Source organism: Doryrhamphus excisus, chromosome 6, assembly GCF_030265055.1.
Source record: "Doryrhamphus excisus isolate RoL2022-K1 chromosome 6, RoL_Dexc_1.0, whole genome shotgun sequence".
Classification (NCBI taxonomy): Eukaryota; Metazoa; Chordata; class Actinopteri; order Syngnathiformes; family Syngnathidae; genus Doryrhamphus; species Doryrhamphus excisus.
Genome location: NC_080471.1, coordinates 15,994,800 through 16,022,425, shown reverse-complemented (window position 1 = coordinate 16,022,425; position 27,626 = coordinate 15,994,800). Strand labels below are relative to the sequence as shown.

General features: G+C 40.3%; 3 protein-coding genes and 1 non-coding gene across 8 annotated transcripts; 2 read left to right on the top strand and 2 right to left on the bottom strand.

Moving 5' to 3' along the window:
* The first annotated feature begins 269 nt into the window (after positions 1 to 269).
* On the top strand, positions 270 to 4,623 carry si:dkey-5i3.5 (uncharacterized protein LOC565091 homolog). Of its 3 annotated transcripts, none has more exons than XM_058075551.1 (4): positions 270 to 419; positions 815 to 1,089; positions 2,892 to 3,138; positions 3,388 to 4,623. In XM_058075551.1, exons 2-4 carry the CDS (start codon positions 853 to 855, stop codon positions 3,747 to 3,749), a joined length of 846 nt encoding a protein of 281 aa, XP_057931534.1. In that variant the 5' UTR covers positions 270 to 419; positions 815 to 852; the 3' UTR covers positions 3,750 to 4,623. The 3 variants fall into 3 exon arrangements, with proteins under 3 accessions (XP_057931534.1, XP_057931533.1, XP_057931535.1); XM_058075550.1 differs by having other exon boundaries at positions 290 to 414; XM_058075552.1 differs by having other exon boundaries at positions 317 to 414; positions 801 to 1,089.
* Positions 4,624 to 4,745: 122 nt separating this feature from the next.
* trnal-aag (transfer RNA leucine (anticodon AAG)) lies at positions 4,746 to 4,827 on the bottom strand. The gene has a single exon. It is a non-coding gene; the product is annotated as a tRNA-Leu (tRNA).
* Positions 4,828 to 5,065: 238 nt separating this feature from the next.
* rbm28 (RNA binding motif protein 28) lies at positions 5,066 to 12,119 on the top strand. The gene is made up of 20 exons (XM_058076041.1): positions 5,066 to 5,441; positions 5,503 to 5,649; positions 5,731 to 5,858; positions 5,931 to 6,006; positions 6,163 to 6,255; positions 6,338 to 6,409; positions 6,502 to 6,613; positions 7,240 to 7,481; positions 7,564 to 7,627; positions 7,706 to 7,815; positions 7,900 to 7,973; positions 8,054 to 8,192; positions 8,972 to 9,036; positions 9,116 to 9,274; positions 9,386 to 9,535; positions 9,659 to 9,733; positions 9,803 to 9,932; positions 10,564 to 10,711; positions 10,815 to 10,929; positions 11,799 to 12,119. Exons 1-20 carry the CDS (start codon positions 5,324 to 5,326, stop codon positions 11,925 to 11,927), a joined length of 2,346 nt encoding a protein of 781 aa, XP_057932024.1. The 5' UTR covers positions 5,066 to 5,323; the 3' UTR covers positions 11,928 to 12,119.
* LOC131131375 (leptin-like) lies at positions 11,327 to 25,051 on the bottom strand. 3 transcript variants are annotated; one of them, XM_058076045.1, is made up of 4 exons: positions 24,946 to 25,051; positions 24,689 to 24,742; positions 12,939 to 13,112; positions 11,327 to 12,863 (listed from the first exon to the last, which is right to left on the bottom strand). In XM_058076045.1, the coding sequence occupies exons 3-4, from the start codon at positions 13,089 to 13,091 to the stop codon at positions 12,525 to 12,527; spliced, it is 492 nt and encodes a 163-aa protein (XP_057932028.1). In that variant the 5' UTR covers positions 13,092 to 13,112; positions 24,689 to 24,742; positions 24,946 to 25,051; the 3' UTR covers positions 11,327 to 12,524. The 3 variants fall into 3 exon arrangements, with proteins under 3 accessions (XP_057932028.1, XP_057932027.1, XP_057932026.1); XM_058076044.1 differs by lacking the exon at positions 24,946 to 25,051 and having other exon boundaries at positions 24,689 to 24,879; XM_058076043.1 differs by lacking the exons at positions 24,689 to 24,742; positions 24,946 to 25,051 and having other exon boundaries at positions 12,939 to 14,275.
* Positions 25,052 to 27,626: the final 2,575 nt, after the last annotated feature.

Genomic DNA, 27,626 nt, shown 5'->3' with positions numbered 1-27,626 from the left:
ATAGTATAATATATAATATATATATATTAAAAAATATATATATATAGACATATGATATTCGGAACAGTGAAACTTAACAAAAAACACAGGAGGATAATTTATGGAGGTCTATATTTTGGTACTACAAACCGGATGGTAGGTCTAATAAGGCACAATATACCCTTACATCATTAATTTCATCAATGAATGAATTTATTCAACGTAATGTCATTTGTGATTTTTTGGTCATTTCTGCACTCCACACTTCAGTCCAGTAGTTGGCGGTAATGCACCAAGTAGCAGGTTTGGGCACCGCCAATAAATACTAAAGAAGACGAAGAAGGCCACCTTACTGTGGACCGCAAACAGACGTTTATAAATAATTTTTGTGACTAAAACGTCAACACTTGGAACAGACACCAGCTTCAAGCCGAGGTAAGGTGTGTAACCAAAGTCTACAAAGGTTTGTAAAGTTGACAAAATTCGTAAGCTTGTGTAACGAGGACACGAAACGAGCCACGGTCCATATGCGTGTCAGTGTATCCGCTAGACAACAATATGAATACATAATTAGTCATTCAAGGGACAAAAGAGCTCGCATGAGAACATTTCCAAGATAAGTGCTCACTTATCTTATCATGTAGATTACCTTAGTAACCTACATGAGGGGACCAACACAATTGTGTGAGTGTACGTAATGTTACGACCTGTAAGAGTGTAAACACTGGGGCGTTACAAGATGACTATGTTAATAAATTCGTTTTACATGTATGTATAATTCTGCATTTGAAACATAATTTGCAATTCTTTTTTCCCTACATACTGTATCTGGAAGTTCTTGGTCATCCACTGGCATCACTAACAGCAGAAGGGATGCTGGGGAGGAGCGTACTGAGCAGAAGCTTCTCCTGCCACCACCTCAGTAAAAATGTCACTTTCTATGTGAATGAACAAGCCCCTGCCACGCCAGCGGGTTCCACTCAAGCCTGTGACAAACATAAACCACTAACGCTCATGCTGCCATGGTTGGGAGCGCGCCCCCAGGCTGTGGCCAAGTACTGTGAGATCTATCTCCGCACTGGCTTTGATGTGCTTGTAGTGGAGAGTGAGGTATGGATACATGACTGACAGTATTACTGTGTATTTAAAATGTATGGAATTTTGCCCATCATTCTAAATCTTTATGTGAAACATGAACATATATTTATTCCCCTTTTCTGTGCATTCGAGTGTGAGAAAAGAAGTTAATATGAGCTAGCCCAGGGGTCAGCAACCCGCGGCTCCAGAGCCGCATGTGGCTCTCCAGCCTCTTTGTTGCGGCTCCCTTTGCAATGCTTGAATATTTTTTAGCACCCGTGTGGTGAAAATGCACGTCTTTGTTATGAGTTTAAAAAAATCCAACTTTGTGTGAGACCATGAATGCATCCTGACTGAGTTCTGACTGGTGACTGAATGAGCAGACAGGATGCTATCCAGTTCTCTCTGACAGGTTAACATGAAGGGAAATGAGTAATACTTTGAGTTATTTGAGTTATTAATTATTATTAATGAGTTATTTGACGATTCTAAAAAATAAATTAGAGCTCATTTAAAAACAAAAGTTTATCTCCAGTACTAGCAAGAGTACTCCAACTCGTCTTTTTTTTCCCCTCCAATGTTGTTTTAAACATACAACGTTTTGCGGCTCCAGGCTATTTTTCTTTAGTGGGCAAGTGGGTGAAATGGCTCTTTTCATAGTAAAGGTTGCCGACCCCTGAGCTAGCCAAATTGTCCATAGGTATGAATGTGAGTGTGAATGGTTGTTTGTCTATATATGCCCTGTGATTGGCTGGCGCCCAGTCTAGGGTGTACCCTGCCTTATGCCCGAAGACAGCTGGGATAGGCTCCAGCACCCCCTGCGACCCTCGTGAGGAAAAAGCGGTAGAAAATGAATGAATGAATGAACAATAGTTAGCTAATCATGGGAAGTGCCTATTTTCATTCATTCAGTCATTCATTTTCTACCGCTTATCCTCACAAGGGTCGCGGAGGTGCTGGAGCCTATCCCAGCTGTCTTCGGGCGAGAGGCGGGGTACACCCTGGACTGGTCGCCAACCAATCACAGGGCACATATAGACAAACAACCATTCACACTCACATTCATATCAATTTGGAGTCGCCAATTATCCTGGCATGTTTTTGGAATGTGGGAGGAAAACGGAGTACCCGGAGAAAACCCACACATGCACGGGCAGAACATGCAAACTCAACACAGAGACGGCCAAGGGTGGAATTGAACTCGGGTCTCCTAGCCTGCGTGCTAATCACTCGTCCCCCGTGCAGCTCAAGTACCTGTTTTAATGCTGAAGAAAATGCCAAAAGTGTCCATTTACATAACTGACTTGTATATTACCCAAACTACAGCAATATTATATACGATGCAACGATGGTAGAGGTTTTTTTGAAGAGGTGAGAAAGTCTTCAAAGGTCAAAATAGGTGTGTCCCAATGATGTGCACTGTTAGCTTTCTCATATTAAGTCTTTTTCTTGTGTTATAATGCACAGAAAAGGGAAAGAAATATGTGTTCATGTTTCACATACGGATTGTGAATGATGAGCAAAATTTAAAAAAAAAAGTGCAGTTCCCCTTTAAGACTGTTGTATCATTTATTTGTGTTCCAGTGTTTCATTAATTTTTTTACACCAGAATGTTGTAGAGATTAATTCATTAGATTATTTCACGTTGAAAATTAGAGAAGGGTAGCTTGATGGCACGATTTGATACTACTTGAGTCCAGACCAGTGTATGGAATTAAATATGAGTTCAGTTTCAGGTTCTATTATATTTAAAAAGTTCGAAAGTGCCTACATTTCTATATTATTTTAAAATACAGAGTACAATCAACTCTCATGCTATTTCCGTCCATTTCAAGGTGCAAGAATTCCTATGGCCTCGCTGGAGTTTAGAACACGGAAAGCAGTTGCTGGAATTGCTGCTCAGCGATCGCTTCGTCTCCCGGCCACTGCTCGTCCATGCCTTCTCCATCGGGGGTTACACATTTTCCCAGCTGCTGGTCCTGGTGTCTGAAGATCCACAGAAATATCAGGCACTTACAGGGAGGATCAAGGGTCAAGTCTATGACAGCCTGGTGGCTGGATCTGTGGAGACAATGGCTTCAGGTCAGTGCAGCATGAACACCATCAGGGTTTCTCCTAGGATGTTTTGAAGCTGTGGTGGTGGGCTCCATCCGAGACGGACTACCACCGCTGCTGTGTCGCTGTGGCAGCAAATTTGTTTTAACGATTTCAATTTACCCTCTAATAATGTCAACATTAGGGTTGTTTTGACATGTTTGAGCAATAAATACATGAATTAACTATTTTTTTCTTCTCCTGTATACTGTGTACTCCTGCTTCCTCTGTGCTCAGGTGTGGCCAAGATTGCCTTCCCTCGATGGGAGACACCAGTGAAACAAGTAAGCTTAGTATACTTCAACATATTCAAGCGGCAGACAACCAACTACTACACCAGAAGCATAGATGTGTTTTGGAACTCTCCCGTCACCGCCCCTGCACTCTTTTTCTATTGCGAGAACGACCCACTGAGCAACCCCCGCGCGCTAGAGGACGTGATAGATTTCTGGCGGAAGCGCAGCATCGACTTAACCGTTAAGAAGTGGGAGCATTCCAAACATGCTGGCCACCTAAAGACCCACCCACAAGAGTACCTGGCAACTTTACACTCATTCATTCAGTCACTCCATATGGTTCCTCTGAAGGCCAAGATGTAGCAATACAACATGACCTTGGATTTTCTTTTTTTGTGGGCCCCCTGAGTGGACCTGGAAAATATTACTGTCCATATGTATAACTTGAAAATAACTTCTCAGGTTTATTATACTACTTGCAATATAAGATGTATTTATTTGTAATGCATAACTGCATGAGCGAAAGTGAGCTAATACCTTATTTCCTGAAATTGTGGCTAGAGAAAATATCTGGTGTTTTTTCTGTTTTTTTCACTTCAATGCCATCCATATGTGCCTGCGAGAACTCTAGTGACTTCTCTTGAATATGTTTACAAGGACACAGAAAATCATTTTGTTCAACATAGCCAACTACTAAAGTGAAGGATAGTGTAGTAATAGTTTTGAACCTGGCTGTTTTTTGTTGCAATGTTTTTTCTGTTTTACTACCAAAGTTAATACAGTTGAACCTCCAAACGTGAACACAATCCATTCTGTGACACTGTTTGACTTCCAGGTTGTTGTAATTTTAAAAAATCTATGTTTTTCCTATAGAAAGTCAATTGTTCAGACTGAAACTGTCACCAACACAAAATATTTATTAACTCGTCAAGCAGTGTTCCAAGTAACAATTAAACACTCTGAAGTGTTACCGAAGTGTCAAAAGTTAACCTCATGCTATTTCACACTTTTTGCCTTTTTCAATGGTACAGTAAAAAGAGGCACAGATGCTTGGTCAACTGAAATTAAACATTGCATCTTCTTCTTTCTTACCATGCTTACAAATGAATGTACTCTGAAAGAGCTGTTTCTTAACCCAAAGCAGTGCTTGTATAACATGTTTTTGCTTATGAATTTCACAAATAATTTATTAACATTTTTGGTCTGTGACATTCTCGTGCCTTAAGTGTCTTTTTAAATAAAGTATTAATATTTTAATATTTGACTTGATTTATCATATCGATTTGTAGTTTGATGTGTGATTTATAGATTTGTTGATTGAGGGCGTTGGCTCGATGTTCACGGGAAGCAAAAAATTCTTGGCAGCGGTGGGATTCGAACCCACGCCCCCGAAGAGACTGGAGCCTTAATCCAGCGCCTTAGACCGCTCGGCCACGCTACCTTGTGTACTAGAGGCAATATATTTTAAATATAATTGTAACTATGTGGTGACGGGAAAGATTGTTTGATAAGAATGCAGCACTAACCGTGAATCCAGTCCGGATGCTGCTCATACTCATACATTCATGTAAAAGAAATAGAATTGTGTTTTCCAGGCACCCTTACCATCAGATGGCGATAGTGAGTCTTCCTGTGACGACTTCCTGTAATTTCCAGGATGGGTTTACCGGCACCCTGACCACCAGGTGGCGATACTGAGTCTTCCTGTGACGACTTCCGTGTAATTTCCAAGATGGCCGCTTGCATCGCACACGATTTTGTCGCGCACATTGCATCTATGTCCATATCTACAAACATGTATTCGTACTAGTAGTTTCTGTATTGTTTTAAATTTTGTTGTCGACGGTGAACTGGTTGGTGAGTTATTACCGAGCCAAAAATAGTAGAATCGGCGTGCTATTACGTGCTTATTGACATTAGCGAGGCAGTAGCTAGCCATGCCAGCACATACTCTGTACGTCGGTTCGCTGCCAGAATCTGCTTCAAACGAACGCCTCGAGGAAATTTTCTCCGAGATTGGTCCTGTCAAGCAGTGCTTCGTGGTCAAAGAGAAAGGTAATGTAAACTATCAATTTGAGTTGTTGGGTCATTCAACACCATATATCTTTAAAACCAGGCTTAGCAAAATGTCGGGGTTTTGGCTATGTCATATATGCCATGGAAGAAGATGCACTGCGAGCACTGAAAGAAATAAAGGATTACGATGGAAAGAAGCTGATTATTTCGGTGGCAAAGAAGAAATTGAAAGACACGAAGAAAACAGGTGTGCATAAAGCCGCGGACGAAGTTGTTCACAGTAGCTTACCCGTAGTATTAACCTTTTTTCTTTATTTTGCATATGCAGCTACAAAGGAAGCAGCAGCAGCACCACCACCACCACCACCGACAAAAAAGGAAACAGACAAGAAATCCCAAAACATAAAGAAGCAGAACTTGAAAGCTCGACTCATCATTAGGAACCTCAGTTTCAAGGTACGGTAAGATTCCTTCATTTACAGCTGTTGTGAGAAGTATGGTGTGTATATGTCGTGTTTTGTGTTGCAGTGCTCTGAGGATGATTTGAAGCAAGTTTTTGCCAAGTTTGGATCAGTTCTTGCAGCTAAAATCCCCCTCAAGCCAGGTAAATTGTTTGCTGAAGTAAACTAAATTCTTCATAGTGTACAAATAGTTACTACCTAGTAAGCATGCTAAATTATAAAGGCAGATTTTTCTCATGCAGTTGTAGTTTTGGATCACTTTTTAATCATTTTATCCGAACTTGTTGCCCTTTTCACAGATGGTAAGATGCGAGGATTTGCATTTGTTCAGTTTAAGACTGTGTGCGAGGCATCCATAGCGCTTCGAGCCATGAACCTGAAAGAGATAAAAGGTCATTAAAATACACTCTTTACACCCCTTTCCTTTATTTAGCTTTACAATGTGGCTGCATACTTACTGTGTAACATTTTAAGGTCGGCAAGTGGCTGTGGACTGGGCTGTGCCGAAGGACAAGTATGTTGCCATGCAGGCGACCTCCAGTCCAAGTAATGATCCGCATTGCAAACCATTTATGTCTCTTTTTCTAGTCGGTCACAAGTCACTTTGTCAATTTCATTGACATTGTTTTCTTTCACAGGGACGACTACAACTGAAGGCAGCTCTGCAAAACAATCAGAGCCTCAGTCAGATAACGAAGACCCAGATGAGGAAAAGAATCAAGCCACCAGTAGCAAGTACAAGCTTCAAAGGTGACACAACTCATCACTTAGTTTTTCATTGGTGCTCTTTGCCCTTGGGAAAATCTGAGCTGCATCCTCCAGTTGTACACTGCAGTTCTCCCGAACTCTGTGGATGTATGGTGGCATAGCGTATCCGACATTAATGCGCAACAGCGCCTGGCTTCTCCCTGTCAACATTGTGGTTCTCTCCACCTCCATGGACACACGGTGGCATAGCAAATCAGACATTAATGGGACTTGTCTGGCCACGGGGGGGGGGGCGGTTTCTCCCACTGTACACTCTGGTTCTCCCAGTCACCATAGCTGTAGGTGCTGTCGGAAACCAGTACGCCCAAGTGAAAACCCACAACAGCCTTACATGAAGTGCACCTAAAACACACTTGTCGGGCAAGTGACAATTGTCACAAATCACTTCCTCCATAAGTACAAAAATTGCAGAGCCTGCGTTTGTGGTAACACGTACGTCACGCTGTAACTCCTGCTTAATGTTTATTTGTATATGTGAGCTGTGATTGACTGGCGACCAGTTCAGAGTTTACCCCTCTTCCAGCTTCCCTTGAATGTGATGAGCAGTAGGAAGTCAATTGGATTTGGGACTTGGCAGGGTTCTTTTTCATCCAGTTATCCTCCCACAGGGTTGGCGCTAAAAAATCTGCACCACCAATGGAGGATTCACAGTCAGATGATGATGATGATGATGACGAAGAAGAAGAAGATGATGATGATGATGATGATGGAGACAGTGAAGATGATGAGGATATTGATGACAAAGAGTCCCAGGAGGGAGAAGAAGACGACGAGTCCGACAATAGCCTCGATTCAGAGGAGGATGCGAATGACAGTCATGATGAAGATGAGGCAGAAGATGACAAATCAGGTATTTTCTTTCATACTTTTTGTACTTTTGCATGTAATTGTTTTTTTGGGGGGGGTGTTCACATCACTTTCATTCACACTAGCTCGCAAGAAAACAAAGAAGCTGCTCCCGTCAGATGTGCAAGAGGGCAGAACAATTTTTATCAGGTTTGCAGTTGCCCTTCTTATGCTCTTCTTTTCAGAGGTGGTTGTACTCAAACATGCCTGTCTCACACCATGTCCTAGGAACTTGTCCTTTGACACAGAAGAAGAAGCCTTGGAAAAAGTTATTCTCCAGTACGGAGATCTGAACTACATAAAGATTGTTTTCCATCCAGACACAGGACATTCAAAAGGCAAGCCATCCACCCCTCATGTGGGATGCTCTTTTGCTTTTTTTTTGTTTCATGTACTTATCCTAGCTCTGCTTTTTCTAACAGGCTGTGCGTTTGCTCAGTTTAAAACAAAAGAGGCAGCGGATAGATGCATAGCTGCAGCACAGGATGAAGCAGAGGTAAGATACTGTATCATCTAGTCTGTATGAGTTCCCAACATGGCGTGTTTTAATCACCCCTATCATGTTATCTTGTGCAGGCTAGCGGCATCCGGGTGGACGGTCGAAAGCTGCTGATTGTGGCTGCAGTGAGCAAAGATGACGCGGCCAAGCTGAAGGTCAATAATAAAGTCAAAGTGCAGACGGGCACCAGGAACTTGTATCTGGCCAGAGAAGGATGTGAGTAAACCGTTTCTATTCCTGTTTGGATTGCCTTACCGCAACATAACAAAAATAATACTTTTTTTTCCTCAACTTTATAAAATCGTCTTGCGTAGGCCGTAAGTCTGACATCCCTGAGTTAGACATATAGATTTTTAGACCACTGTGGTATCTTTTAGCTTGATTTGGAGCTTTTATTACATGCAAATATACAGTACAGCTGTATGTTAAGCCGTTCACAGCTTGCTACACAAACCAGAAGTCCATTTATGTTCTCACTAGTGTGACCAACCACAGCGGAGTGGGTGTGCCTGCAGGTGTGCCGTGGGTGTAATCCATTAAAACAGAACCGTTTTCGCAGGAACCACAAAATGCAAAGAAATACAGCTGAATAGGTGCAGATTCTGGAAGAACTATAACGCTTTCTATGCTGGTTATCGTGTGTAGCTGCTCTAAAGGAGTCCACAACTCAATACATACAAGGGCCGAAAAATCAGCATAATAATTACCGTTTAAGAAATAATTCATGTATTTGTCTATTTTTGTTATATATTTGATATACATATGGTCCACTTCAGTCATGTCCTTGTGTATTGTGCCCCCTTTTCTTTCAATACAGATCTTTCAAAATAACACATTTTATAACTGTTGTTATTATACCATGAAATCGTTATATTTCTGCCCAAGGTTATCATTTAATCAGAATCTCATTGGCCCAAGCCCAGTTTGTAGTCAATGTTCTTATAAGGCTGTGCATTATTATTTCATGCTAATTTATGTTATCCACTGTCTCTCAGTGATCCGTGCTGGAACCACAGCAGCAGAGGGCGTCCCTGAAGCAGACATGATTAAGAGAGCCAGAGTGAGTCAAGTGTTAGGAGGAACAACCAAGAAAAGCACAAGTTCCCGCATTTATTTGTTCCATTTGTTTTATCCCGTAGTTTGAAGAAGTAAAAAGGACAAAGCTCCGGGACATCAATGTCTTTGTGTCCAAGACTCGTCTGTGCGTCCACAACTTGCCAAAGTCTGTAGACATCAAAAAGCTGCGAGCGCTGTGTCTCCAAGCAGTGAAGGAACCCAAAGGAGTGCGGATATCAGAGGTGAGCTTTTAGCCCCACTCATTACAAACTGTCCACTAGAGGGTGGTGTTTTTTTGTTTTTTTATCACTTCACAAACTGTGTATGTTTGCTCTTGTGCGCTTGTGTTTCAGTGTCGCATCATTTATGACAAGAAGCCTGAGAAGGGTCAGGTGATGGGCCAGTCTCTAGGTTATGGCTTTGTCCAATTTCAGGAGCACGAACATGCTCTCGCGACACTTCGCTACCTCAACAACAACCCCAACATCTTTGGCCCACATAAGGTGCTTGCTTGTTGCCCACATGATAATTTTGCTTTATTGCTTTTACATTATGTGGGGGGGGGCATTTTTTTTAAATAAAATGTATCTCTTATTCATCTGTTTGCATCTTGTGTCATACTCTAGAGACCCATTGTTGAATTTTCTCTGGAGGATTCTCGGAAACTCAAAATGAAAGAAATGCAGCGACAAAAAAATAAGGTGGACTTTTTTTTCGCTTGTAAAAGTTTTTTTCTACTTTAATGATATCTAAATTATTGTTTTTTGTAGGAACATTGCAAAAAACAGACTGGAAAAGTCAGCACGTCATCTCAGGTATCAACAAGCAGAGACGGGAAAGGAATCAAACATTTTGACACTCAAGTTACGTCCCCAATGCAGAAGCCTGGAAAGAGGAAAGGTATAGCATACATATTTGGCTTCAGCGGGGCTCCCAATGCGCCACACTTGCAAATGTGTGCTGTCTACTTGTAAAAATGTGGGCAAAAATTGGGTCTGTACGTGGTGCGAATTTGGGCGCACTATGCACCACTTTTAGTCTAGTGGGAACTTTTGCTTGAAAGCAAGTCTGCGTTGAGGCTACAGATGCGTGTGCCCTGTGTTGCCAACAGCAGGGACCTCTGGAGAACCTCTGAAGGTCGTTCTATATATACTGTCTCCATCGGACGTGAAAACTGCCATTCATCACACTTGCATGCACTTACAACATTTGAGTTAGGACACCTTACATGAGCACTTGTAAGTACAGAGATCGTACAAGGGCAAGGGTGCTGTAAGCACGTACAACTCACTTACCATGTTCTCAACATACGAAACACGCAACCGCTCTCTGCCAGAGTGGGTTGTGTCCCAGGCTTTATGAGGGATGAGGCTTTATGTTTGTATGCTGAGAAACTGTATGGTCAAAAGAACCAAAATAATTTAGTTCTACAGCACACTATGTTCCTGCAGGTGTCCCTTTAAGTATTACATATTAGTAAGTACACTCTTCCTGGTCCTTTTCAATCAACTGTGTGTTGTGTGTTCATCAGCTCATCATGACAACCCAACTCAAGAGGTGAGACCCAACTCACACAGCGGTTTCCAGTCCAAGCCTGAGGTGGAGCACGTTGATTTGGATAACGGAAAGAAACGGAGGAAAGTTCTGGTGTTTCCTTCTCATCGGGGGCCGAAGATCAGGTGCAGTTGTGATACTTTTTACATATATGCATCATTCAGTTTAAGCAAGGTAAAATAGTCATCTTTATTGGTATCAGTTACTAATAACGACTTTTTTTTTAAGATTGCGTGACAAAGGGAAGCAAAGGGCTCCGCCCCCCAAGAAAGTACAGCAAAAAGGCAGCAGGAAAGAACGCCAAAAACGACTATTGGAGAAGCCCACACATCCAAAAAATCAGGTTTGTTTCAAGTATGTAGACTAAGGCCTTGTCCACACGTAGCATGGTATTTTTAAAGCCGCATATTTTCCCCTCTCTGTTTCTAAAAAAAAAAAAATTACGTCCACACAACCTTGTATGAAAAAAATGCATCAACACTTAACCATACAAAAGCATTGGGAACCACAGTCATAAGCTTGCCAAACCTGTAGGCGGCAGTAGTTCCCTAAAATGCTATCCAATCAGAATCACCCTCTGTCATCCTGTCACTTCCCTAAACATAAAACAACTCTTGTGGACTGGCAAGGAGGCAGAATTACTTCTGAACGTTGTTTTAGAATACAAAGTCAAGAAGATGCAAGAAAATGTATCTTGTCGTATCTTGATGACCTATTATTATATACGTTCACCAGCCAATTTATTGGGCACAGTTTGACTAAGTATAATAAGTATCACAAATTGTGCCTTTACAGCGATAATCCGGTTTGATTGCAGTATTAATTTCACAGTATATTTGTTATGGATGTGGATGTAGATTGCAGTAGTTACAGCTGTTAGAGGGGAACTGTTATGCAATTTTTTTGGCCCTTTTGTATTGAGTTGTGTATTCCTATAGAACACCTACACATGATAACTCACACAGCAAGCAGTTAGCCGTCCTTCAAACCTGAGCAAATATTTCCTGGAAGCCATTGCTCCATGCTCACGGTGAAATCAGAGCAGTGAAACAGTGCAGTCACAGTGAGCCGGTGTTAGAAAAATACAACATTGTACTAACATTTATAGGACAGAAAAGTGGAACGGGCATAATAAGTCGCCTTTAATATTTTGCCCCTGTCATAATTATGTTTTGGTTATGTCCTGACTATTGCTGTTCTCTTTCCTTCTAGAAGAGTAAGGCTCCAAAGAGCAGGGGCGGGGACCGCTTTGACAACCTGGTGGAGCAGTATAAGAAGAAACTTCTCTCTAAAAGTGACAAAACCTCCAGTATGAGAAAAAACAAGTGGTTTGATAGTTAGTTGCTTAATTTAAACATGTATTTTCAAACAACATAATTCAAGTGATGCTGATTTAATAATGTGGTGCCAGTTTGCACAATATATTTGTATGAAACCTTCGTGTTTCACTAAGTTGTCGCATCCACCAGTGAAAGCACACTTATGTAAGAGTTTTACTTGTCAGCTGGCTTTTTATTAAACATATCAAAACAATTGGGTCTGCAATATTTCATTGACGTTTATGTCGAACCATTTTGAAAACGCTAACATTTAAAAAACTTACTTTATGATACACATCTTTCCTTAAATAGTTATCATATAGTGTTTATAAAAAGTACAGTACAAAAATATACAAAATGCACATATTAAGTCTATAAATAGCAATACCGGAAGAGCTGATGATATATTGCATCTTGGTGGAAGTTCCTCAACCTGTTTTAAACACTCATGATGTTACTGCACTGACTTCATGTAGTTCATGTGTTTTTTTCCTATCATAAATAAGCATTTATAATTTCCTGCAGAGCTCTTGCCAATACAATTTAAAACAACTAAATGCAGCATATATAAAGATCCCAGTATTTAAATAAGTGTGTTGAACATGATTATGTCAGTCTTTCAGCATTTCTCCAGCTGGTCCATGTTCCCCAGTAGCTGGCCTAGGAGCTCCTTCACTCTCATGAGCGCTTCAATGCTCACGGTGAGGTTGAAGGCTCGCTGACTCTGCAGCCGCTGCAGTGGGACCGATACTGAAGGTTTGGTCCTGGACTTGGTGTCGTTGCAGTGGACCTGCTTCCACTGTACTAGGTATCCCTTTAGGGAGGAGATGTCCGTCTTGACCTGGGATATGTTCAGGGAGTCCGAGATGAGGCCGTTGTAGCCGTCCAAGAGCGCCACCACCGAGGAGAGCCCGTCCAGTTGGTCTGTGGGTGGCGTCAATGTCACACTCGCAGGAACCTGCTCTTAGGTGACAACAATCCATCAAGGTTGTTTTTTTCCCCCTCAAAATGATGTTTATATTGTGAATGTTACCTGGATGTTTAGATTCAGCCTGACCACCAGCTGTTCAGCCATACGCTTCACTTTGTTTTTCATCTTCATGGCTTCCACCGGCAGAGGGGCAGCTGTGGTCACACCCAGCATGTGGGAGAAGGATACCAGGATGGCCAAGGTGATGTAATCCATGTTTACTCACTTTTTTTTTATCTAAGAGGAAGCCCAACATGATTAGATATGATGCAAGTTGTTTGTTTACACCCTTTCACCCTCATATTTTATTCTCACTCAGAACTGTCACGTCCGCCTTCCCAATGCCAATTTACTCAATGATGTGCTTGCAAATATTTGCGATACACCTACAGCTGCAGCTGACTAAGTATGGTACATGTACAAAGATCACTAACTGTCTAAATGTAGACTTCCACTGAGGCTGTGATATCCCAATTTGGTTCAGCAGCCACTTGGACATAGTGGAGGTAACCTCTTCTTTTACAGATACATGTATATTCCTGCAATGGATAATATTTCATTATCAGTAATTATGAGTCATGTTATAATCATTTTATTGTTTTGTATTGAGTAATTCTACTGTATGTCCAGCTTCACAGTTTAAAAACAACAAAAGGTAATGGCTACAAAAAATAAATGCTTTTTATTTCCCAGATCATACTGTGGCATGCATGCCTGAAATATGCATATTAAAATGTTATTTAATGATGATGCTGATGATGATTTCTTTATTAGGAAATACTAATAAGCTAAGAAGAAATAGCAATAATTAAAATAATATATTTAATATACATCCATATAATTATCAGCCTGCAAAGTAGTAGTATATGAATGTAAATAAGAATACAAACATTTGAATTATTATTGTCAGAAGATTTAAAAATACATAAGGTTCTGCAGGAGTCACAATGGTAAAGTAGAAAATGCAGAAAATAACTGAACTACATAATAAATACATAATTATACATTATGAAAAGTACAATACAAAATGCAGACAATCTAAAAAAAATATGAATGCAGATTTTTTTTTTAAATATCAGTAAAATCAAGCACATCTGAGGCACATTTCTTATTTTTCCAGTCAACACTTTTACCATAAGGACTACCTTAACAACTCAGTAACAGATTTGTAACAACAAGGCTTTTGACTACCAGGATTCTTTTGCGCATCAAGTCAACATCCAAGCATCCCACAAAATGCTTAACATCCAGTATATTAACAACCATACAAACCGACACATTGAAATGTACTTTAAAGAAGCTGAGAAGAAAGTTACACTTACCCTTGCTTGGTTGTATGTCCAATACCAGGCGCCCATCGGCATATCTTATAGTGGTGGGATGTTGAGTCATCTCTTACTCATCTCTTTCCCCGACCCTCCATTCCCCTTGTCCATCCCCTCACCTACCTCTTCCCATCGCACCCCCCCTCCCCCCCTTGTAATGTAGAGAGGGGCGGGGTGGGGCCTTGAATATACAATACAATTTTCATAACAATTAACCTACCATATTTGAGTCACCAGTCAAAAATGCGTCAAAATGGTTTCTTAATGTTCCTTGAAGAAGCGTCGCTAATGGCTTTCCAATGCGTAATTCATCACGCCTTAAACCCAATAACAGTTTCTCGTACCATTTTACATAAAGCCCCAGTTCCAGATAATCAGTAGGCTACACGTGTTGTATCCTGTGCTGACCTGCAGTGTCCATGGCTCATTCTAAATATTGCCTAATACCACTTGGTCAGTCCCATTTGTTTGACAAGAAATGGTACATAGACTTTCTCATCTCCACAGTAGCAGGTCATTCAAGCCCCAAATAACTATTGAAAATGTCAATATACAATAATATTATGTTTATATTATCATTACCAACAATTTTACTTTTATTGTATCAATATTTTAATATTATATTTCATTGATATATTTCTTTTAAGCTTAAATATATTTACAAATGTAATGGTAGTCTGCACTGAGGTCCTGTAAGAGTTCACCAAAAAAAAGGTGGCTAAATCTAAGAAGCCATGTCAATAAATTGTAAATTAGCAATGTTAAAGTGTAAATAGTCAGTCACCACAGTCATTTACCCACAATCAGTTTAGTCAAATTATTTATTTTTTCCAACACATAAGCGTTATTTAAAGACTGTATTTCCTCATAGATGCGACATGGTCTTTATTAGAGGTGTGCCGTTTATTGTACACTATGTAATGTTATTAATAGGGTCATCATGACATTAAAACATGATATTTCTCATTTAGAGACTATTAGACTGAACTACAGTATGGTGAATCATAATGCACATAATATGGAAATGACAGTACACAAGGCAGGATTGGAACTGTACATTAAATGCTTCATGCATACTATAAACCTTGTAATCCAGCCTGCCCTCATGACATATGGATGTATTTTTCATCGGTGTTCAACAGCTGCCACGAAGTTAGCTCTAGTAATTGCTGGGTTTCATGTGACATCACATACCGTTGTTGTCAGGACACAGTGTATTTGTAACTAATTTCGGGTAAAATCAGAGCGAAAATATTGCATGCATGCACCGTTCTCGTGTCTCATGTGTATTTCAGAAAACGCTAACTACTAAGACAGTCCATCATAACTGGGGAAAAGGTTCGGAAGCCACTTCTCTCTGCTTTTGCTAACCCTGTCGCTCTCATCAAGTGGATTCAAATATCGTCTTGTCTTGTTCTCATCCATCCATTTTCTATGCTGCTAATCATCACTAGGGTTGCGGGGGAATGCTGGAGCCTATCCCAGCTGACTTTGGGTGAAAGATGGGGTACACCCTGGACTGGTTGCCAGCCAATCACAGTTATCTTGTTCTTGTGAATCCAATATCACGTATGGTCTGGTCTTGTCTTGTGTGTCAAGTGCAATGGTTCTCAATTGTGGTTCTCATGCCCCCACTGGGGGCCGAGTGGTTAGCGCGCAGGCCACACAGCTAAGAGACCGAAGTTCAATTCCGCCCTCGGGCATCTCTGTGTGGAGTTTGCATGTTCCGCTCGTGCATGTGTGGGTTTTCTCCACGGACTCCAGCTTCCTTCCACATTCCAAAAACATGCTAGGTTAATTGGCGACTCCAAATTGTCCATAGGTATGAATGTGAGTGTGAATGGTTGTTTGTCTATATGTGATAGACAAACTGCCCTGTGATTGGCTGGCGACCACTCCAGGGTGTACCCCGCCTCTCACCCGCGTCCCTCGTGAGGATAAGCGGTAGAAAATGAATGAATGAAGGTTTATTAGAACAGCACATGCAAAATACTGAAATGACATATTTGTGATAATTATCACACCAGAGAAGCATAGGATGAGGTTTGGGGGAGGAAAAAAAATCCTCTTTGGTCCCGGAATATTACCCGGAATGTTTTTCGGCACAAGTCACTCCAATAAAACTTTTTATGCCTCACCGCTTAGTTGAGCGCAGTAGCCTGCTTGTGTTTTGCTAATTTCAAGCCATCACCATCACATACAGTAAAAGCCTTGTGTAACATTTGCTGCCTTCTAATGAAAACGTATTCAGTATTTATGCCAATTTTTTCTAATGGAGCTTCTAGGTCATTTTTGATGTCTCAGCTCTTGGTCTTAATTTTTTCCCCCCTACTTTCTTTTTTTCCTCTCTCTCTCTCTCTCTCTCTCTCTCTCTCTCATGAAGCAGCTATTCTTGGATGGATCTCAATGTTGTGACACAGACACTTAGGCCTTAGAGGAGGTCTACATCCTTATGGGAAATTAAAAACAAAACAAGGCTATTATGTTATTTTAGTTTTCTCTCAAGGTAATTTACTGTAAAGCCTGCATACCTCATACACACTGACGCGAAGGGGGAGAGAAAACAGAGGTCTCATAAAAGTCGCGCATTGTCTTTATAACACGCTTAGCTTGAGCAGAAATATGATCGTATCTGGAAATTGACGAGAAAAGGCACACTAAAAGACTAATTTCTGGGAATTAGAGTAAACTGGTGGCAAGCAAGGTCCCACTTTAATCTTTCAACGGGAATTGTCTATTATTCATGAAAGCAAAAACATGAAGGAATGAACTGGATGGAGTTTCCAAAAACACACACACACACACACACACGCACTAAAGAAGGTCCTTTTTACTTTTCTGTGCCAGCAGCAAACAGACTTTTTAACTTTTTTTTTTTTTTTAGCTGACATCTGGGATGAATAACAGCTGCCGGTCACTGAAATTTTGCCTACAGGAATGCAACACCATTGCTAACAGGAAACATTTAAGGTAAGTGTCGTCATGGTGATTGAATATACTTCTCATTTGCAGTGAGGCAGACTAAGAATCATATTTTGCTGTTGGTCTCCCCAACGGCAGGTTTTTAGTGTTTTTCTGTGCATATACATGTTTTAGGTTTGCTTTTTCCTAAGATTACATTTCTTCGCTCTTGTTGAAAATAATTGTTTTATGTTTTGGGGTAACAGCTTATTGTTTGCTTTATGCATGATTTTAGCTGTTTGAAGGTTTACCAGCAAATTTTAATAATTGTGAATTAAGGATTAGTATTTATGCAAGCTTGTGCAGTGAAAGTAAGACCTTAAAGTAAAGACAATACATATGTAATTGTTTTGTACCCTGGCTTCACCTATGGGTGTGAAATACGATAGAGTCAGAATGAGACAGAAATTAACATTTGTACCAGACCAGCTCTGCACAAGCAGCAAAGTTGGGGCTGATGCTAAAATAATAATAGTAATAGTATATGTATGTCCAGGCTGGTCCACAGAGAAGCAACAATTTATTATTCATTATATTTTATCTTAATATAGTAAGGTTTTAAAGGGACTAGCTATCTGTGAAGGGTAATATCTAATTTCATGACTTCCACCAAGGAAGTCATGTTGACATTAATGTTTATTTTATTAGTGAGCAGGGTAACTATAAAGCTGTAGTAGGTCACCAGCACCAAAATTACCGTACTTTTTTTTCCAGCCACAGAAAAATATGGTAAAGTATATGTTACACTGGTTTCGGACACAGTTTTTTCGCTAAACTTTGTCAAATTGCTATCATTAGCTGACAATAAATATAACTAGTGTGTGTGTGTGTTGCATTGGATGTAATTGAAGCTCAAAGCAGGAAGCGGGCCAGTTATAATGCTTACAGTACGTTTTGAAAGTTGGCACACTCTCTAGGCAGCCGCCTAGTGACATGTGGTGAAGTTCATGGCTGGTGAGGCACTGGGGAAAAAAAAGGATGGCATTTTTGTATTTTGATGAAGTTAAAAACTAAACACTGGCTTTCCCTCTCTATGGAAGAATGGCAATGACAAGCACTTTCCAGCTCAGAGATGGATGCCCCACACCCCATCAGAATAACCCAAATCATGCAAGTACCTCCATTATGACATTTCTCTGTGTTTTATTGTCCTATTAGCAATGATGATGATTTAACACTTACATTAAATACATTCCATGGGCTGTAGAAAGTCATAGTGTATAATAGTTTTAGCAACATTATATTATTGGCAACATGCTGACAAATAGAAACTTGCTGGTGCCATGTGCCGAGTGGAGGGGCTTACATACAAAGCTGAGAAAAAAACCTCATCTTAGGTTTCTGCCTTGTATTTGATCAGGAGTTGTGCAAATTCTATGATCTTTACATACGGAAATGTTAAAAACGATTGGGATCACACAGAAAGTAGACTTATAATACAGTTCAATTGGCATTTTTTTATTTTTGTATGTATTTTTCATCCAGATCTGTATAAATGGGGGACTGTTCAAGGAGCTAAGAGTGAAAATCAGAGTGGTTTATGAAGCATTGATGAGCTGAGAGCTGTTTAAAGACCAGTAACACTTAGCCAGGCTTGTTGAGGCTTGCAGAGCAGTGTTTCCCTGACATCCGACTGCATGTGTGACGTACATGTTGCGTATTTGGGCTAGTGTGTTGGCTCGCTGGATTGTAACGTCAGCCAAGAGCTCTATTGGGAAGTATTTGCTACTGATGACCTTGGTGCAGCTGTGTTTGCAGTACTTGAACGTAGCACGGGTTCATCTTCAGTCTAAAGTCAAAAACTTGATTTGCTATTTCTAAAGACTGATGTCACGCGTTTGTGTTTCTGGTTCCATCACTTACCATTAATTGGAACAAACACTTCTGCAGCTTCATATGGTTGTTAGCAATGTTAAAGTGTAAAGTGTAATGTTAAAGTGTTATTTACGGCACTTTAAGTTAAGCATGTTGCTGTTAGAATGTGACACTGGAACTGTAGCTCACTTAGCTTTGCTTGTGTTGCTAATGCTTCTGTCCTCCAATTGCAATGGCAGAATTACATTGTATATGCAAACAGTGGATAAAGTGCACAATAGCGCTTAATCAAGCCATGCATTATTAGCAATAAATCTACAGACACACAAAACGATCGGTTGCAAATTCCAGCATCTATGCTAGAACACACTTCCAGTAAAAATATTCTGGCAGTGGTTTAAATTGCTGTAAAATAGTACAATATGGGACCTTTAATACTTTAAAGTGTCTTATATTTACAGATGCCGCCATGGAGAATCAATGGCGAATGCACAGCAAAAAGTATGACAGGACCCCTGCAAGACTTCATTAATTATTCATAAGGTCACATGACTTATGGTAGCATATGAGTCATGTCTTAGAAAGAAAGAAATGCTTGCACCCATCCAGCAAACTTGGAGCATATATTTTCCATTTAAGGTTCCATCTTGTAATAGCAAATAGCTTGTATTTGCCATGCAGGGTGGTATTGCTGACCTTTGACCCTGCAGGACTGTCTTGAGGCGTGCTCATATGGGGTCTTTCACAGCGTCGCATTACTTTTCCAGATGTTGTCCTTTAAAGAAAATAAAAGGGGACTTCCGCTCAGCAGGACCTGCTTGGGTGAGTCACAGGAATGACGGGAATTCTGATTCTGCATGTGCTGACATTATTTAAGCGATTCCCACCTCCCAGCCCCCACCGGCAGCCCTCCACTGACGTCTCGACACCATAAAACGCAGTGTGAAAAAACCTGAGTCAGGCTTTTCATGACGTGCATAGCAGTGAATGGTCGTCCAACAAGATTGAGTAACTTAAGTATTACACAGATGAAGTTAACATTAGTTAACACATGCACATGTTTATAAAAAGAGCTGTATCCATAATTCAATGAAGATTATAATGCCCATTTTTATATTTTTATGATTTGAACTAAAGACATGTTTATTATTGTTCGTATGTTGCATCATTCTGATAGCTGTCTGTAATACGTGCATGCGTATTTGTAATATAATACATTTGTTACCTCATTAGACACAACAAAAATTTTTAATGCAATCCTTTAGATATATTTATACCTTCTGATTTTTCAAGAGATTAACTCAAAGATGTAAAACATTTCATGTACACATAAGGCCCATTTCTCTAGAATATTGTTCACAATCTGTCTCAATGTATTAGTGAGCATTCATCATTCATCCCCTCACAAATGAAGGCAATTGAATGTGGCAAAAGATGCTTATTAGACAGCATAATTATAGCACTGTGTCGTAGCCTGGCCACAATAAAAGGCCATTCTCAAATGTGAAAATGAGGAGGAGGGGTTATTGATGGCATTTCGAATGCACAAAATATCATTCATCCGTGGCCATATTCGTCAATGAAAACACAACTAAACTCAAAATGCAATTTTTAGATCAAACCATTTATTATTAAGGGAGACAAAAAGTGATTGCCCCGACCCGTTAAAAAAATAAGGTTATAAAGACAATTATTTCTTAAGCTTTGGGACTACAGCAAGCCACATTGAGAGCCATTATCCACAAATTGCTTGCAACATTGGTGACCCTTAGGAGGGGCCGGCCAACCAAAATTACTCCAAGAGTGCAGCAACAACTCATTCAAGAGGTCACAAAATGCCCCCACAACATCATTCACAGAACTGCAAGCCTCACTTGCCTCAGTTAAGGTGAGTGTTCATGACTCCACCGTAAGAAAGATATCTCAATTTTGCCAAAAAACATGATTGATGATAATTTTTTTTTGGATAAATAATTTATACTGCGTTACAATCTTCTGCCCTCTGTGTGTATGTTACCAGCCCCGCCTCCACCCACCAAGACCAACAAGGTGCTAAAACCAGCGTACGGAGTGAACTCCTGTCCTGCCTGTTTGGAGGTGGGACATGGGGAAGACAGACACACATGCACATGGCAATATATTGAGGATGGAATTTGTTTGTCTATTTATTTATTTAAATTACTGTTGCAGGCCTAGTGCCCACGAGGCAGTCTTTTTCTGAAGGAAATCTCGTCATGTTTAAATCTCGTGAATACAATTCTCAAGCTTGGCCACAAGTGTTAACATATTTTTAAATCCACACCTCAAAATTCACCTTTTTTATTTGGTTTGTTTTTATAATATATATTCTTTCAAAAAGTAAAACCACTTGTCAGTCATGCAAAATCATTTTTTCAATATTCAAATATCCATTTAATTCAATATTGTTCAATTTAATAGAGCTCTTGTGCCGAATGTACAGGTGCACCTAATTTCTATCCCATAAAAAATAATAGTGACATTGTAAAAAAAAAAAAAAAAGAAGCACTTATCTGACTAAACTGTGTTTCCCACTATGAGATAATTGAGAAACACTTCAAATAACATTTATAGTAATTTGCCGAGGAACATGCTTTACTGGAAGTAATGTGGCATCACATATGTGCAGCACTTGTAAATAGACATGAATAATACTTGTTTTTTCCCCTAAGTAAAACCATATTTGCACACAGGAAATGCTGACCATGTAGGAATGAGTAATGAATAGACAATGAGGAATTGGTCTCTGGAGACAAGAGCTCCTAATTGACTTCCTCCTTTGATTCAATGATGATTTTAGTTACATTACACCATAGTAGACTCCCTTTTGTACCCACAAATTAGACTCACTTGGGTCCCTTGAAAGGTATTATATAAACCCAAGCTATTATTATTGTTAGATTTACTGCTAAATTAAGATCATACACAAGGCTGCCATCGACATGTGAGTTTAGATTCATGACAAATGTTTTCAGTTCACACAGTTGAACTCTTCTGCCCTCTTGTGGCGAATTGTGACAAGCATGCCATAGACATGACAAAATGCAGTAGTAAAATACACTATACTGTATATATAAAAGCAACTGTTTGGGTAGAGATGACACACGATACACATATGCATAACTCACTAGCCACAGAATTAGTTACACCTGCATTGTCTATCCAATGAGATACAATACAAGAGCTGTACCATTGATACTCCGCTATATATATTGGTTGTAATAGCGTGACACTACAACGTCACACTGAGAGCTGTTTTCTGTAATTTTAGCATTCAAGTGTATTTTTTTCAAAAGTAAAATTGTTGATAAAAACTCTTGTACTGACTCTTAAGAGATTGTGCTGTGTACATATGTTGGGGCCGGCGAGTGTGTAGTTTGAAACACACATTTTATCAACACTGTACTACTACTGAAGTATTAGAAGACATCAATAAATACACAGCGCTCACAAGGCAGGGGGTGACCAGGGAGGGTATTTTAGGATGTAAGTATCCTTTGCAGATGCTTTTTGGGGTAAGGGCTTCCTGGATAGTCAATTTTACAGCAAGCCCAGACCGCAAAAAGACCTGAAAAGAATAAGATGTGTGACTTTTAAAATCACATTTAGTTGCTGCAGTGTCTGAAACATACATTGAGAGGAATCATGAGAAAGAACATAAATGCTCTGACATCTCATATGTGACAGAATGAGAGACATATGCAACATTATTGATAAAAATCTAATCAAATCAACTTTATTTGTAGAGCACTTTTCCTGCAAAGACATGCAACACAAAGTGCTTTACAGAATTAAAAACAATTACCACAATTAAAAGGAAAAACAATTACTAAGAAAGCCCCTCTCTGCCACCCTCCATACAAGACACACACACACACAGTCACACACAGTAGGGACACATGGCAAAAAGTGGTCTAACACATTAGTATACACACAACAATGTGACTACATCTACTACAAAATGGCCACATTTTGTATTGCAGTAGTGTTAAACAATAAAACTAATTCCAAAACCCAAATGCAGTAAATATACAGTATCTACAGTACACCTCATAATACAAACTTCCCCATGCCCTCAATGTGAACATCTACACATAAAACCTTGTGCAGTTTTGGTTATATGACTTAAATCTGCATTTAAGTGCTGTTTGTGTGTAGAGACAAGACAGGGCAAATATTGTGATCAATGCTAAGTAACAAATGACACCAAGAGACCAAATGTAAACATATTGTTGCAATACATAGAATAAAAATGATCTACAAGCCCCTTACATACAATGTAATAACACATTCAGAACAAATAAAGTGGTATTTCTGACTGAATAACTACTATTTATGTGCTACTACCTTTCATACTCTTTCATCATTACATACACACACAAGGGGACATATATCCACAAATGTCCTGGCTTGTAAATGTCTTGTAAAAGACATGATTTGGGTTTAATATATAAATGCAATCGGAACCCCTCATAATTCAGTGGATTACTTCCTTGGAATAGGTAGCAAGGGCTTAAAAACCTACAAAATATGAGCAAAATTACTACATTACATTACTGTTAGAGTAACAGGTGGTTGGACCGATTTGGATACTGAAGTCTTTGCTTTATGAACAATGACGTGCACAGATCCATGATGCAATAGAATAGTTTTACACCAGGTTCAGCCTTACATTCTAATATTGAACAACAATAATAATGAAGACGTTTAATTGGCATAGGTGTTCATCTAACAATATGGTTGTGATTGTGGTTGTCGTTTGCAGTGGTGCATAAATATTTTCTCATATTTGGGTTATGAGAGGGGCTAAATCACTGTAATACAACTTTGATAGTGAACAAATTGGTAATTATGACAGTGTCAATTAAAACCGAGTATTATAATCTTTGCCAAGGCAGAGTTATAGGTAGAGCTTTCGCATTGGTTCGTGAATGTATAACAGAAACATTTAGCATGTGATTTCAATAAACTGTTTCAATATATAAACAAGGCTCAGAATCGTTAACTTGTCTGCATCATTACATGAAAATTGAGATTATTAACATAATTAAATAAGTCTCATGATGGACAGTAGTTGCCTAACAATGTATGGGAATTGTTGAGACTGCACTTGAGCCGTGTGTGAGCTGTCCATGGTTCTGAAAACCTCTCTCAGCAGCCCTTGCCGGTACACGCCCTAAACCACCCCCCCCACACACACCCACCGTACACAACCCTGCACCCCACTACACACACACACACACACACACACACACACACACACACACACACACACACACACACACCTTAACGGCACTGTGCATGCATGCATACAGTATGTGCAAGCGTCTGTCAGCACGTGTGTTTGTGTGTGTGTGTGTGTGGAAGTTCAACATGTATATATTTTATTCAATTCAAATACAAATCCAAAAGAAAATAAATCAACATATCTCCCTCCCCATTTTTGCATCTAAAATAAAACATCTTAACACTAACCGGCCAGTCAAATGAAGCAGCAGGAAGCCTTTTGAGCTGCCTGCAAACCCCCCTGACGCGCACCTTCAACTGCCTGCCATACAATAATGACACCAAAACCACCCTAACACACAATATGCATCTTAAACTATACATGCACGATGTGATATAAATGCACCTCTCTCGCTCTGTCTCTCTGTGTGTGTGTGTGTGTGTGTGTGCTCTTAGTGGATGGCTTACCTCTGTGCGCCCATGCGAGCGCTTGGAATCGGTCTGGCTGGAGTGGAAAAAGCCCTTGGGAGACAGAGACAGGTAAAAGATACACAAAATGCAAGCAATCAGTCCATTGTGGTGTATCATTTTCAGTTGTGAAAGAAACAGCACATCTAATTAAGTCAAATGTGTCATTCATTGCATGCACTCTGCAAAAAACAAACAAACAAAAACCCAAACACCCCCCCCCCCCTTCCATCATACCTACGTTCATACATACACACCTCTCTTTACTATCCGTGCTGCTCCGTGATGCAACATGCTCACCTCTGCACGCATGGAGCTTCAGCTCTGTCCCCCCCACCCCCACCCCCCCACGTTTCCCCTCGCCTCACACATTTCCACGCATTCTCAGAGCAGATGCGCCTCAATTTTCCAGCCGTTTCTATCCTTTCTTGAAGGAAAATACTGCAAAAGCAGGACCCCCGCCCCCAACTCCCCCCACCACCACAAATGGAAGCCACTCAATTCCTCCAGTCTGCGATTGACCCGCATTGACGTCATTGCGTCATTAGGTCTCTCCTGGAAACACAGGGCTCCCAAAAATAGCAACACATTAATTCAGCCTGCATGCGCAGGGGTTGGCTATGGTGGTGGTGGGGGGCACTATTTGTATCAATCCATAAGCACCCCCCCAACCCACCCACTGTCGATTCTTAGCAATAATACTGAATTCTCTCTCTCTGTCTCTCTCGCTCTCTCTCCCAAGGACGGGCTGATCACGACTTGGGGCTATTTTTAGGAAAGAGAGGGATGGAGGCAGAGAGAGAGGTGGGCGTGATGATGAGAAACGCCCGCACCTCTGCTCTGCTCTCCACTGGCTGCAGCTGAGGAGCACAAACAGCACCAGAGGGGATAAAAATAGCAAAAGAGCCTTCATGCAACCCGGCCAGCAGCGGAAGCTGCGTGTGCGCGAGCGCGTGTAGCAATAGCCTCAAACCGTGTCAACAGCCATCAACGGGACAGCAGTTTTCATTACTTTATTACAGTACATACAAGCTAAGTGATATATTTTAATTATTTGCTTGCTCTATCGTTCATTCAAACCTTAATATATTCAATCAAATGTTTTTTTGGCTCATACGGTGATTGGCTGAGCTATTACATACACACATGCATAAATACATGAGGAAAGTGACGTCATGATTATATGATAATAAATCCACTTTATTTAAAATAGTGCCTTTCTGTTTTCATAACAATTGTATCATTTTATTTACATTTAGAAATTTATAATTTTGCAGTTTCTGCATTTTGTAATTTATCAAATTGTTTTAGTTTATTTTATTCATTTGTATTTATTGTAGTGGTGCTCAGATTGATTGGCCACTGATCGGTATCGGCCGATAACAGTTAAAAAGCACCTTATCAGTAACCACTGATCCCCTCCACCGATCACCCCCCCCCCCCCCCCCCCCCCCCGCTGCAGCATTCAGAAGAACCATGTCAATCATGTGTGGGACTGTCTGTCTTTGTAAGAGTGATATAGTTTTTGCACCCTGCAAAATGCACCTCAAAAAATTCCTCACCGGGGTGGCGGTTTGGAAAGCTGTGATTATCCGTCAGGCTGCGGCTAAAGCCCCCGTCCCAACTCGCTGTACTTGTAATTGGAGATGAGTACCGCCTCAGTACGGATTTGGGAGCATGCAGACACTTTGTAGCACTTTGGTGCAGGAGGAACTTTTGTTGTGTGCAAAGCTGCGTTGGTTTATGGATGACATGTGATGGGTGTGCCCATCTGCAACCATTTCTGACTCCATGAGCATGACATGGGTGCACGCCATTCTCTGCACTTCCTCAGGCACTTCCACTGATTTCAGCAGTAGTGCCAAGCTGGTGGAGTTTTGGCGACATTTTGTCTCCTCTCTGGGGTGCCAAGGGCACAGAAGAGGGGGTCTGCTGCATCTGTGTTTCAGAAGGCAGCGGATACGGCGGGAGGGGTCCAGCAGGGGTGGATAAACCTGCTTTTCATTCAGGTTTTCAATTAATAATGTTAGAAGACTAGAACTTAATGCATTGTGAACTACAAAAGGTGAATTGTGGATACTAGCATTTTGTTCATGGTCTGGTAAAACAAGCATATTGGCTTAGTTTGGCTTGAAATAAACTATGAAGATAAATGTTACAAACATGAGTATAGCTCTTGGTCATTTCCATTTTGTAAAAGTATATTTGAAGAAAAAAAAATGCCCCCTAATATAGCCAGTAGTACATTTAAACATTTACACTGCATGTATGTGATGTGTATGTGTATGTGAGATCCTGATTGGAACATCCCTAATTCATCGTATATTATTTTATCCATCCATCCATTTTCTATACCGCTTATCCTCACGAGGGTCGTGGGGGTGCTGGAGCCTATCCCAGCTGTCTTTGGGCGAGAGGTGGGGTACACCCTGGACTGGTGGCCAGCCAAGCACAGGGCACATATAGACAAACAACCATTCACACTCACATTCATACCTATGGACAATTTGAAGTCACCAATTAACCTAGCATGTTTTTGGAATGTGGGAGGAAACCCACGCATGCACGGGGAGAACATGCAAACTGAGGGTGGAATCGAACTCTGGTCATCTAGCTGTGTGGCCTGTGTGCTCACCACTCTGTTAACCAATCATAGTTTTATTATTTTATGTATTTTGTAATGAATATCTCAGCTTGTTACTTCATTTTAATTAGTTCCTATATTTGACTCTCTCTCTCTATATATACTATTTTTCTTCTGTATTTTAGTTTCATCCTCATTTGGTGTATTTGAATTATTAGAATTATCTATCGCCATCTGTTATTTATTTTGTTAATTTAATGCTCTTATTTGTTGTGTATTTGTAATTGATCTTTCCTGCTATTTATTTTTTTATTTACCAGTTGATGAACCCCTGTCAGTATATCTATGTAATAA

Coding starts and splice junctions, on each gene's coding strand:
- si:dkey-5i3.5 (XM_058075551.1), top strand. CDS start 853: ATGCTGGGGAGGAGCGTACTGAGCAGAAGCTTCTCCTGCCACCACCTC. Junction 1,090..2,891: donor TGCTTGTAGTGGAGAGTGAG/GTATGGATACAT, acceptor GTCCATTTCAAG/GTGCAAGAATTCCTATGGCC. Junction 3,139..3,387: donor TGTGGAGACAATGGCTTCAG/GTCAGTGCAGCA, acceptor CTCTGTGCTCAG/GTGTGGCCAAGATTGCCTTC.
- rbm28 (XM_058076041.1), top strand. CDS start 5,324: ATGCCAGCACATACTCTGTACGTCGGTTCGCTGCCAGAATCTGCTTCA. Junction 6,007..6,162: donor TAAAATCCCCCTCAAGCCAG/GTAAATTGTTTG, acceptor CCCTTTTCACAG/ATGGTAAGATGCGAGGATTT. Junction 7,816..7,899: donor AGACACAGGACATTCAAAAG/GCAAGCCATCCA, acceptor TTTTTCTAACAG/GCTGTGCGTTTGCTCAGTTT.
- LOC131131375 (XM_058076045.1), bottom strand. CDS start 13,091: ATGGATTACATCACCTTGGCCATCCTGGTATCCTTCTCCCACATGCTG. Junction 12,864..12,938: donor GGCTGAATCTAAACATCCAG/GTAACATTCACA, acceptor ACCTAAGAGCAG/GTTCCTGCGAGTGTGACATT.